This window comes from Pelecanus crispus, chromosome 9 (genome assembly GCF_030463565.1).
Source record: "Pelecanus crispus isolate bPelCri1 chromosome 9, bPelCri1.pri, whole genome shotgun sequence".
NCBI lineage: Eukaryota > Metazoa > Chordata > Aves > Pelecaniformes > Pelecanidae > Pelecanus > Pelecanus crispus.
Genome location: NC_134651.1, coordinates 33,694,850 through 33,707,589, shown reverse-complemented (window position 1 = coordinate 33,707,589; position 12,740 = coordinate 33,694,850). Strand labels below are relative to the sequence as shown.

Below are 12,740 nucleotides of genomic sequence, written 5' to 3'. Positions count from 1 at the left end.
GGACCAGGGAGGGAAGAACAACATCACGGAGGCGGGATTTGCTTTTACTTATTCCTCAAGTAACAGTCGGTGGCACAGCCCTAAGTGTCACAAACCCTTGGCTTTCCTTGAGCGTGGTTTTTTTTTTTTTTTTCATTTTTTTTTCTCTTTAAATGGAAATTCAGACAGTATGTGAATCTATAGGGTTAAAACAAGTCAGTCTCTGGGGAGCAGAGCCTCAAAAGGGGCCGGCTGCCGTGGCAGAGCTGGTGTCGGGGAGCCCGTTTTCCTGCATGTCCTGGGACGAGGTGCTCGCCTGCCGCTGGGCCAGCGCTGAGCTCGAGTGTTTGCACTTGGGTGAACCGCACTGACAGCTGAAGTATTTGCCTTTGATGTCCCAGAACCTGTCTCCATAGTCAAAGCTGGAAGAGAGAGACAGAGACGAGGTCACTGCAAAGCAGAAGCATGCAGGAGCAGAAGGGACTGTGCAGCAGCACAAGACACTGGGGTCAGCAATCCTTGGTGCTGCCGCAATTTAGGTTTTTGCAAAGCTCCAGGGGATGGAACATGCTTGTGGGATCCCCAGGAGACCCTGTGGACACGGCCCAGAGAGCAAAGGGATGGAGTGAATCAGCTTGGGAGCAGCAGAGCTTTCGTCCCTCTATACTCCATCCTTCCCTGAGCGAGGGAAGGAGGGCAGCCCTGGGGACAGCACCTACCCGATTTCTTCTCCAGCTTCTATATGCCTTGTGCTGAAGAAGGCGATCCTGGGAAAGCGGAGGTCCTGATGCGACATGAAGACTCGCACAGGGATGAGGTTTGGCTCGCAGAGGTGGTTTATAAAGCGGCTGATGTTGCCATAGAAACGGGCATCTATGCAGTACACCTCTCCATCCTAGAGGAGAAATGTTGCATCTTTCATTAGATGAGGTTGGGTTTAGTATTATTACTGCTGCTTGTTTAAAAAAAACAAATGCCCAAACTATTGGTCATTCCACTGAAACTCTGGAGCGCTTCAAGAAGAACCACCACCATGGCAGGACACCCTCTGCGCGTTTAAAAGGACTAAACACACACACTTTTATATACAACAGTACTCTGAAAACACAGTTTTCTGCATGGCACTCTGGCCCGCCAAGCCCAAAGAACTTTTTAAAGGCCTCTGACACCAGCTCTTTGTTCTCCCCAGCCCTGCTCTGCTAAAGCACCAGTTTGGCACAGTGGGATCAATGTTTGGTGCAGACAAGCACCTTATGGGTAAAAGTCACTGGATAGGGGAACAGGCATCTGTTCTGTCCTCTAACTGAACATCGCAACTAGGAAACACAAAGCCAGAGCCTTGAGAAAATGCAGGTTTTTGCAGATAAAAGTGAAAGTGAGAACACAGAAATTCCCTTTCCAGAGAGCAGTAATATTTTGGTTTTCCTTGAAAATAAAAGAACCCCCCTCAGGGCTTTTTTATTCCAGCAGAGAATGACTTTGCAAAGCAGAGACTTTAATTACAGAAGCTAATTTCAGCTGCAAAGAGGCCAAAAGCAAAAGGATCCATTAGCGGTGCTCAAACTCCCTTTTGGGCAAGCACCTTGCAATCGCTAATGGATGAGCTGTGCCAGATCACACGGCACAACAGATGCAGAAGCCCAGAGAAGATGTCCCAACAACTGGGGGGGGTGTCACCCCACATGGTCCCATGTCACACATAGCATTACCAGCTCTAATTTCAATTATAAATAATGCCCATCACCCCCCTTTCATCCATGGAAATGCCATGGTTGGCGAGGACCACATCACTCACTACCACACCTAGTGACCATCTCCAAAGATCTGAGCTCTCCACCATGCAAGTCAAGATGTGTTTCTCGAGAAAGGAGCCTGCTGCCTTGACCAACACAGGCAGCATTCTCACTGTGAAGCTGCTAAGGAGGACAAGTCCCAAAGCAAACTGCTTCCCACCTTGCTACAAGGGTGTCGGGAATGTAGGAGTCACACAGTGGCAAGCAGAGAGGAAGAGGAGAAATGATGAACCTGCTCTGGGGTGAGATGAGTCTCCTTCTCAAGAGTGGGAAGGCACCAGGGTTTCTTAGAAGGGAGGAAGCCCGGAGAAAGACCTTCTTGCCTGCAGGCAGGCAGGGGTCACACAGATGCAGCAGCCCCGACCACTGCCTCTCCTCGATGGAGCACAGCAGGGCCAAGTGCGTGAGCAAGGACTGCAGAGGATGGGCCTGTGCGTGGGAAAGGGGTGGCTTAACACAAACAGAAAGCAACCATGGCAGCTAAAACTCAACATCGTCTTTCCCAGAAATAGCGTGTTTTTTCCAGCTCTCCAGTACAGAGACAAGAAAACTATTCCTTCAACCACTGGAAGCCCAGAGAGTATCTGTTGTGCTATGGCTTCCTCCTGGAAACCCAGCAATGGCAGTAAGTTTTGGCTGTTTGATGTTTGCCCCCTTCCAGACTTGAGACAGGATGTGACTGCAGGACCTGGCACGCTGAATGATTCACCATGCACGTGGCCTTGAGTGACAACTCAAGCTACAGGGACATCAGAAAGGATGTCCCCACCATTGTCTTTCACTACAGCACAAGCCCATCAAGGCCACTCCTTTGAGACACACCAGAACCCCAAGGCTGGCCCTCCCAGGATTAGGGTTCACACCCTTAATAATTTGCCATCACTCAGGAGGTCACAGGACCCAGCTGTCTCTGCCCTGCCCTCCTCCACCCATCCCGATGGGCTTCTTTTAATGAGCACTCAATGACTTGGTGCCTGCTTTTCTACAGATGCTCCACTTTGAAGAAACCCTGAAAAAAGACAACGTGCTTGCACCTGTACTTATGTCTCCCTCCTTGCTTCACTAAAAGCTTTGTAAGAGCAAACACAGAGGTTGTCCCTCAAGGCAGCGAGCCACGGTCTAACCTAAAGTCAAGGCAAGGCCCAGGTGTGCTTTCTCATAAATGTACAAACCAGGTTGAAGTCCCTGCTGCTTTTCAACTTCTCAATTACAGTTTGACCCCTCTGTTTTCAGACCGACTACAAGACTCATTATTTGCCTTTTTCCAGTTGTTGAATGTGTGTTGCTTTAAAAAAAACAAGGGGGGGGAAAAACAGCAAAGCTTCTTTGTCACTAGCTGATGACAGAAACAAGACAGACTGTTTTATGTCTTTCCTTGGAAGCCACCCCATCCCTCTGAGTCCCAAGCTCATCTCTCTCCTCTTCTCCTTTCCCAAGGAAAGTGAAGTGATGGCCCTGCTTAAAAGCTTTAGATCACACTTTACAAAGCAAGATTTCTGCTCTGAGACAGCCCTCCACAGAGCAGCGCAGGATAACTACCAGCAGAACAAGCCTCAAGTCCCTGCCAGGGTATATGATGGATCCCTTTGTAAGTGAATGGGGTTTTTTTCAGTCTTCCCACTCATCTTTTTATGAAGAACTTACAGAGCTGACAACCAACACAGCTGCAAGCCTGCATATACACACCTGAGTATCAAAAACTGAACAACTGAACTTGGGATGCCCAAACAGTTTTGACAGAATAGCATCTTGCATTAAAACTGGTGTGGGCAGCACGTACCACAATGGCCCAGCACTGCTGGGTTCTGTTACCATCTTAACAAGCCCTAAGCCTTACCTCAAACACTCTATATTTTGACTAAAATGCAGCAAGGATGCGGTCCTCCTCTTTGCAGGCTTTCAGATCATGCTGTACATCAAGACAGAGACAAATACTCTCCCTGCTCATTTGGAGAAGCAAGACCTTGCGGTTTGTCTCATCAGACACCTTCAGATACAGTACCTTGTTGTCAAGGTCGAAGAGGTAGGAGTCCTCTTCACGGACATCTGCCTCAGAATCGGATATCAGCTCACCAACATACCTGCAGACAAACAGGAAAGGCAGAAATAAGATGCTCATGCAATCACAAGCTTGGGCTTAAACACCTCTTTCTGGGAAGAGGGATGCAGCCCAGCCACAGATGGCTGTGGCCTTAGCAGTGCAGGTCATCTCAGAGCCACCTGGGCAAACTGACCTTTGCCAACTTACAGTAGCTAAAATCTGGCTCCAAACTCCGTCTTTTCAGGGCAACACTTTTAATATTAAAAATGGAGTCTTACTTCCAACAAAATTTACTTTTTCCCCAAGGACTATGTTTCCTTTTGGAAATCTCTTTGTTGGCCAAGATCAACACATTAATCCAATTCTCCTTATGTTAATGGTCAGACTCACGTCCTGGCTCTCCTATATACCACTGCAATGCTTGTGCTGTTTACATCCCAAAGCAAAATGTTTGTCTGTCATTCCTGTATTTTCCAGGGTATTTTGACCAATTACATAGGCTACATACCTTAAAAAGTTTTGTTTTAAAAGTCCTAGGCCTAACCTAACCTGGCAGGATCCCTGGAAGTATCTAGGCTTCTTTCTCAATCCCTCTTGAACCAGAATAAATCAGAGCTGTGATCTCAGTAACAACCACCTTATTGAAAAACCAGGTGCAAGGCAGATTCAGATTACAACCAGGTCCTCTGAGCACCGCAAAGCACATGCTGCTTGGCCTGGTTTGCTGAGAAGGACTAAATACACATACCACCTTTCACATCCCAGGCAGATGCTGGTTTTGATGCAAACCCCCTCGTTGCAGGAGTCCCTGCTGCACTGGTGTTCCCACATTTCCCTACCCATCTCCATCTTAAACAGTTTTGGACTGTCAAGGTTCAACATTTCCTGCCCTGACCTGCTTGCAATCAAGTAAGAGACACAAGAGAAGAGGTACTGAGCCAGAGGGAGGATCTGAGAAAGAAGCAACAGCACAGTAGAGTCTGGTATGTAAGTCTTCCCAACCTGCAATGCAACACTAATTAATTATAAGCAAAGGATTCACAATGCAAATAAATATTCTTCACAGCATCAACAGAGATTTCCATGATCAGCAGCCATTATCACAGTATTCCTCTGCAGCTCTCAAGGCATTTTCAAAGTCTTAAACAACCGTATCCATTTCCCCCTGTGGCTCAAGGCAGCATTTAACTCCAGGGCTGGGGAAGAGAAGAGCCATGGAACATTAATCTGGAAAGGACCCATGCACTCTGTGACAAGAGATCATTGGCTGCAGTTCCCAAATCTGAGCAATCTGGCCAAGTCGCTCTGCCAGAGCAGGAGGCTGCTGCCGCGTGTGATCCTCCTGTTTGCCCCCACTGCATCTTGTTATTTATTAAGCACTCCTGTAAGGCTGCGGCATTACTGGAAATCACATGCTCGTTGGTGACCTAAAACTATAGGAAGATGATGGCCAGAGAGGGAGAGAAATTGCTGTAACACGGCACAGTAGCCAGCAGCAGCTGAGAAATAGCTGAATAATGCTGCACTGGGAGGCACTCTGCTCAGGGACAGCCACTTCAGGTTTACAACTCAGTGAAACAAAAACACACAATCTAATTAAAAATTGGTTTCTCTAAAGACTATTCCTGTAACTCATTTCCTTTCCAGGACTGCTTACTAATACAAATGGTTCCCTAATTTCCCAGGTCCAAAGTTATGGAAGGATGTACAAGAGCTACATTTTCCTACCCAAAAAAGAGCAGGAGCATCAGCCCCTTCATTTAAAAACTCCCAAAGTCAAGTCAGCGTCTTCTCAGCAAGATGTTCAGCACACTGATGGCAAATAACTATATCTCAGAGCTTTACACTGCCACGCATCACCGCAAGATCAGAGCGGGCTCCATGCAAAAATCAAGAGCAATGAGAAGTCCCTAGGCCCAGGCTCCAGCATTTTCCAGGTGGTGTGGGAGACAGGATGCCTGGGGCTTCTCTGGCTGAAAGTGTGGCTAAAATACCTGTCTCAATGCAGATGGTATCTATTAGAGCATCACTGTTTTGTACAGCAATGAAATATTCGGAAACCACGTAATAAACGCACACCAAAAGGAACAGACCAGATCCTCACAAACCTCTGGTTTCTGCATTCCACTAAATCAAAGCCTCTCCAATAAAAGCCCTTAACCAGCTATGCCATTTCCAGAATGAGCACTTACACCATCTGACAACCAAGCATGAACAGAGTAGACTCAAAACAACCCACAGCAACATCAGCAGAGGGGGAGCAACAGCAACTTCTGAGCAGCGACGAATTCGGAGGCCAGGGAGAAACCTGAACACGAGCACACTCCTGAGCATCTGCAAGTGGGAGAGCCTAAAAACTCCATGGGAGCCCAGTGGGGCAGAGAGGATGACACTGCTGCATCTCCCCTCACTAAGCTGCTGCTTCCAGGATGGTGCTGGAGTGGAGGCCGTTAGTAGGAGGGTCTGGAGCAGCTGAAGAGTCTGGAGCAGCTGGGGTCTGGGGACCCTGGAGAAGATGGCAGGAGGGCTGGCTGTCCACCATGCTGGCAGAACCTCACTCCCAGCTGCCAAACTGCTCTGAGCACTGCTAAACGCTCCCTGCAGAAGCTGCTGCGGGCTGCCAGAGGGACAGTCTGCAAGCAGAAATGTAAAGGGAAACCATTTTTGGAGGGATTACAGAGAAAAGTTGAAAGGTATCTGAAGTACGGAGCAGGCTGAAAAGTAGTATTTGTGTAAGAAAGGCATTTACACACAGAAACAGTCAGGACCAGTAGAGTTTTGCAAAATAAAAGCATTGTGAGAACTGTAACAGATTTGCCCCTCATGTAGGTATATGTGAAAAATTATGGAATACAAGTCATCCTTACACCAATACAATTATCATCCTTTCACAGCAGAGTAATAACCTCTGTACAAAGCGACTACCCGCTCAGAGCTCTAATCTAGACATTTAACGCAGAACGCTCTTCCAAAAGAGCCTATCCTGGGAGCTGCTGTGGGCAAGCAGCCATTGCCAGCACCAGGGCTTCTTTGCCAGAGATGAGGAAAAGAAGAAACCAAGTCTACAGGTTGCCCTGTAGATAAAGAATCACAGGAAGGACATCAGTGCAGCTGGCTTGAGGAGGAGAGAAGGACTGGAGTTGGTGAGTTGAGTAAATAACATGAGCGTGCGTGCGCGCGTGTGTGTGTGAGACAGAGAGTGATGGAGACAAAGAAAAATGTGCATGGGCAAGACATAAATTAGCTCAGCTTTTTAGCATGCAGCTCATTTAGATAATGAAGAAGATAGTGCCTACCACTGAAACAGTGTCAGCAGCTCTTGGCAAGGGTGGAGGGAAGAGTTAAGCACGGTTGTGGTATCTGCACCCCATCAGCTCTGATGTGCTCTACAACGTGCCCATCTTAATTACACCGCCATCACACAGGGCTGCCCCGTTTCCTTGGGCTGCCTGTTCACCACCATTTATTCCTCTTGCATGTTAGCATTCCAGTAGGATTTGGCAAAGTCGGTGCCTTTTTTCTTTGGGAGCAGTTTACGCGCAGGCTCTGGCTCATCTCTGAGCACTGAACCAGGACACAGGGACCTTTGGTACTTAACAGGAAGCCGCACCTGAAGACAGACTTGAGACACAACCCCGCAAACTGCTAGCAGAGTTATAAGCTTTACCTCTGAAACAACGTTTTATTGTCTGGCAGCTCCTAACATGGAAGAAATACTTGGCCAATTCACTGCAGATTTTTCTTTTCCTTCTTTTTTTTTTTTTAATTCTGCAATAATCTTCCTCCCGCCCCAATTCTATAAAACGTCAGTAACTAGTTCTAAAAAAACTCTACCACCTATTTCCATGAGGGGCACGAGTCCAGCCTTATTTAGAAGGTCTTAACTCACTGTAGCATTGCAATGAAGAAAACACTCTCCAAAATATTTAGTAAAGTCCATATACCACTTTAAAACCTAAAAGTCATGGGGTTTGATGGCAGTTTTTTCACTTGACATAAATCAGAACATTTTTGTTCTTAAGTACTTTATTGAATCAGGGCCGAAACATGTGCTTAACACCAAGTGCTTTAGTGTTTTGCTGAATCAGACTAAAGCCAGAGCTGTGACACTGGAAAACCTCTTGAGAGGTCAGTATTGAAACAGAAGAAGATCTGATATAAAAAAGTTGTTCCAAATTGCTCTGGCCTTAAGTGTCCCATGTCCACAGAGAACACGGGAGTTGAACACATTAGCAGCACAACCCAAATGCATTTTCCACCCCATCGCTTGTGTTTCAGAGGGTTCAGAGAGCTGAGCACAGATCCCAGCAAGATGGAGAGGGGTGGAGAAAGCTCTACGCTATGAGGAAAAGGACAAACAGAGCAGAAATAGAGTCAGGAAACCTCTGACTGAGGGCAACCAGCTTGGCTCGATGACAATTTGATTTGCGTGAAAACCTCTCCTTGAAAAGGAGCAAACCATCCTGGCCCTCGGGAAGCAATGCATTTGCGTGAGCTAATGAAAGCTGAATAACTTACTCGCACACAAAGGTTCCCAGTGGAATGTCTTGCATTGTTCGCACACCCCAGCCCATCTTTTGTGTCCGATAAAGCTGCAATCGAGTCCTGGAAAAGAGGAAATGAAGCCATGTTAATGGCAGCACTCTAAACAAAGACAATGAATTTTCACAGAGAGATGAGCAAAAAAACCAGCAACCTTCCATAAGCACAAACTCAAAGATGATTTCAATATTCAACCCCCCTAGTTCTCACACTGGCGCCACTGTGGGCACGCTCCACTCACACTACTGCTCTGAGCGTGCGGGCAGGACAGATGGGAACTGCCTGGGGACAAGGGATGGGCGCCCATTAACCCCTTCTCCTTGCCCAGCAGCACCTGGCAAGGTCAGGGACTAGATATGTTAAGGACTGGGGAAGAGGGTACGGGACTGGATGCTCTGTGTTTTTACACAGTTGATTATTTACACGCAGAATACCAGAATCCCACACCAGCATTTCTTTTCCCTTCCATGCACACAACCGGCACTTGGGGAAGGCAGGGAAGATGGAAGGGCCAGCATAGCTCTGCAGGGAGGGGTGCTGCAGGGGGAAGGCCAGGAGCTTACGGTGAATTAAGAACACCTTGAGCTAAGTGTTCTGATCCCTTTGCCCTCTGCTGAGGCCAGTGCATTTAGCAACTCCATCATATCCAGCTCCCTGGCTGAAAGACAAGGAAGAAATGCTGCAACTTGAAACTTCTTGGTGTAATAGCTGCTCTGTGGAATTTTACTGATGGAGTTTATAGGCAGAGAAACAATCCTGTAAGTCATTCTGCCTCCTTCTCAGCCAGAACTTGAGTTAAGTGCAGGATGAACAGTCTCCAGGGCTAGGGAAGGCTCACTCTGTCCCTGAAGGAACCAAAATCCACTCTCAGCAACACTGTTACTGGAATAAAGAAATCCAACGCTCACCTTAACTTCACCCTGTTGCTTTTTCCAGTACTTCTCTTTCCCCCACCCATTCCCTCCTTCCACTGTCAGCTCAAACAAGGGGCTGTGCGTTTTCTCATATTTGCTCACAGCTCCTGGAGCCTTCACCAGGGCAAAACACGACTTCATGTTAAACCAGTTATAACACTGTACTTCAGGCTTGAGGAAGCTCCCCCATGTTTTGCTTCATCCATCACAGCAGAGCAGAGAGCCAAGCTCAGCTTCAGGCTCTGCTGTCAGGGCCACTGCCGGCAGCAGCAGGACCGCGGCTCCAATCTCAGCTTCCCAGCTGAGCTGGGCCAGCCGGCCAGATGGAAACATGTGCACTGCGAACTGGAGTTAATTTGGAGCAAATCTGATAAAGGAAGCACTGAAAATGGAGCAGGAACACCCATGTGCCATGCTGCAGCCCAAACACAGGTGGTTTCCTCCACTGCCTCCCCAGGGACCTCAAGCACAGCTCTGCCAAGGACCTGACCTTAACGCCAGCTTCCCAACAAAGCCACTCTCCCAGGTTTATGGTTGAGTTTCCAACCCATCCTGTCTTCCAGAAAAATTCTTTAGCAAGGCAAAAATGCAAAAGCAACAGCTCTAGCTGTACAGCTCCTAAATAAACACCCACATAGCCACTGGAGCTCTGGAGCTTGGCAGGGAAAACCAGAGAGGGGTAAAGTTCTGTTGAAATGCATCAAGCCTTTTCCTTACTTATTTTTAACATTGCAAAATGTCACTGAAACTACAAAGCTTGCAAAAAAAGTGTTGTCAGTACTATAAAAAATTTGCAAAAAGTCTTTTTTCCAGTGGGATTCCTTTGAAGTTTGTCCTGATACATTTAGTGCAGCAGCAAACTTCTCCATAGCAGAGGTCCAAAATACAACATTTACATTTTTAGTCTGGCACCAGAATAATAACAGCCTAATTTGCAACACTGAGGCCAACAGGTATTCAGGTATCCAATTCAGGGGGAGTCATGCCAGTAATTTGGAAATTTGAAGCAGCCAAGTCTGGGCATGCTGGCCTGTATTTCTAATATAGACTGCTAACTTCCAAGATCTTCTAAATTAAAGCTTTGCAGTTTCTGTTGCTGTTGTTTTCTTCACAGATCTCCACATGAGAAGTTACATCTAGGCTGTTCGTGCAAACCCACAAGCCATTTATATGTTTTATGGTCAGGCTGATAAAAGAATGCCACAGTTCCCACGTGACAGCAGCAGGGGCAGGGTGTAAATATTAATTGAGCTCATCAACCCACTGCCACGTCATTCCCACCAGCGGCACACAGGAACCCACTTGCATCCCACCACTGCGTGGTGGCACCTGCCCCAACTTCTGTATCATCTTGGGAAGTCCTGGGTTTTGTGGGTTTATGAGTGAGCTGACACTAGAGAGCCAGAAAGCTCACAAGTTTGCTGTTGGTCTTGCCAACATAAGCTGTGTTTGGACCCTCCTTCTCACCTGAGCCCATTCTGCACCACCCGGTTCCTACAGGTTCGCCAGCACGAGCAAGCATGATTACACTCAAAGATGAGCGGCGGCTCAGCCATGTTGAATTCAGGCAGGAGTCGGCCATCCTGAAGAGGAGAGGCATTCAAGACTGGGTTAGTTGTCTATTCCTGCGACCCCTCCAAACCAGAGGCAGGCCACCAGCAGAAATTCCTGAGTGTAAAAACAGGCCAGAGAACACCACGGGGGAGGCGTGCCCTGACCGCCCCAAAAAACAGTGTCAGACCTCCGCTTCTGCAGTGGTTTTGCTCTACCCCGACAGTGGCACACTCACCACTGTCACTGACAGCTGATGAACAGCAAGAGACCATCTAGATTTTTGCTGCCTGGCATCACCCTACACACCACCAAAAAAATATATCTTACAGTGCTGTGCAAAAAAACAGTGTGCATCATCATTACCATTCTGCAGCGCTGGAGGGGAGAAGCGGATGCTTAGTCTGTCTCTGGAATAAAGCCTAAACTTCCAGATTACAAGGCAAATACATCCAAGTTCTGTGAACCACATTATCTTCCCAATTAACATTCCCAAAAAAGCTACAATTCAATTATTTACCAACGATACAGGATTAAGGAAGCGATAGATGCAGTTCATCATATTTAACAAATTTGGCTTTTAAGCCTTAGAAGATGTAATCACCTATTAATGTGTAAATAAAGTGGCTACAAAGCAAAGAAAGATGCCAATACTCCCCCTGGGAGAAACTTGCAGAGATTCACAGAACTTCTGATCCTAGCAGAACCTGTCCAAATATTAACCTCAAAACCTCCCTGGAGGATTAAAGCACACTTACCCAAAACAAACCAGGTTTCTGGCAATGTTGCAGTTAAAACATCTTTGCCTTCATCCGGAAGGATCACAACAAATAAAAGCAGGCAAAAAATCTCTCTACTACCCTCCCCTTGTTTACATATTACAGCATTTTCTATGTTGCTCTGAAAAGGAAGGCGATTTCACACATGGATTATTAAATGCTTTCTATCACATGGGTATAATTAATGGCTCAATTGGCATGAGAGTAACACAAGTAAGTAACACTAGAAAAGCTTCCCTGAGTATGCATTTTGTTATTATCACATACATCTCAAAGCTGAGACTACAACTTCAGGCATTTTAGAACAGAAAGTAGAGGAGTTGTGCAAGGAACTGTTCTTAAGGTACTATTATAAAACCTGAACCGTGCAAAGTTCAGCTCGCAAACATCGGTCTAACCCAACAGAAGGTTCCATGTCCTCACCTTATCATACCAACAGCGCATACTGAGTTGGCCACACATGCAGTTACTGGAGGAGCAGTCGTCTATACATACACAATACTGGAAGAGAAGAAAAGGGGTTAACTCCATGCCACTCACACACAAATGAAAGAGCAATTTCTGCGACTGGGTCAGAGAGGAAACCACAAGTCTTCGCCTTCTGCTGCTGCAGCAGAAAGATCTGCAGTTACCAGAAAGATAACCAGCCTCACCAGTTCAGTGGCATTTTTACCCCATTCCATATGTGCGCAATGAATGTCAAAGGATTCCGGCTTGCACGAAAGGATCCCATACTGAGCCACCTTCATTTCTCACGAGAGGATGTCTCCCTGTGTTACTAACCTTCCTCCATGCCCTATGAGCTGTACTCCACGCTCAAGGAAAGCCCCAAGGAGGAACCAGAGCTGGGAGATGATGCAACGTGATGTCTCAGTCCTCCCCTGCTGCTTGCCTCTTCCCACATGGGTGCTCCAGCTGGCTGCTTCCCCAGCACTCCCCAAGCCAACATGGTCCCACCACCAGCTTCTGCACAACAGGACTTGGGCACTGGAAGTTCACTTCAGCCACCCGAGTGCTGTGCCCAGAGAGGAGTCACCCTCACGCTACGCCTCCCTCCCTCTGCTTTCACAACCCAGCCCTTCAAGGACTTCCAGTATCACAATAAAGACCTCGGCCTGGATGCTGCAGTCCGTAGGAACCC

The 12,740-nt window shown here is 47.3% G+C and overlaps 1 protein-coding gene across 1 annotated transcript in view; it reads right to left on the bottom strand.

Annotated features, from left to right (window-relative positions):
- Positions 1 to 217: 217 nt before the first annotated feature.
- The window catches only part of EHMT1 (euchromatic histone lysine methyltransferase 1), a 62,347-nt gene continuing 49,824 nt past the window's right edge, over positions 218 to 12,740 (bottom strand). Inside the window, exons 20-25 of the mRNA XM_075716207.1 lie at positions 12,023 to 12,100; positions 10,737 to 10,852; positions 8,332 to 8,418; positions 3,775 to 3,853; positions 699 to 874; positions 218 to 401 (exon numbers count right to left, since the gene is read on the bottom strand). Of these exons, the coding sequence (XP_075572322.1) occupies positions 218 to 401; positions 699 to 874; positions 3,775 to 3,853; positions 8,332 to 8,418; positions 10,737 to 10,852; positions 12,023 to 12,100 (720 nt within the window). The remainder of the gene's footprint in view (positions 402 to 698; positions 875 to 3,774; positions 3,854 to 8,331; positions 8,419 to 10,736; positions 10,853 to 12,022; positions 12,101 to 12,740) is intronic.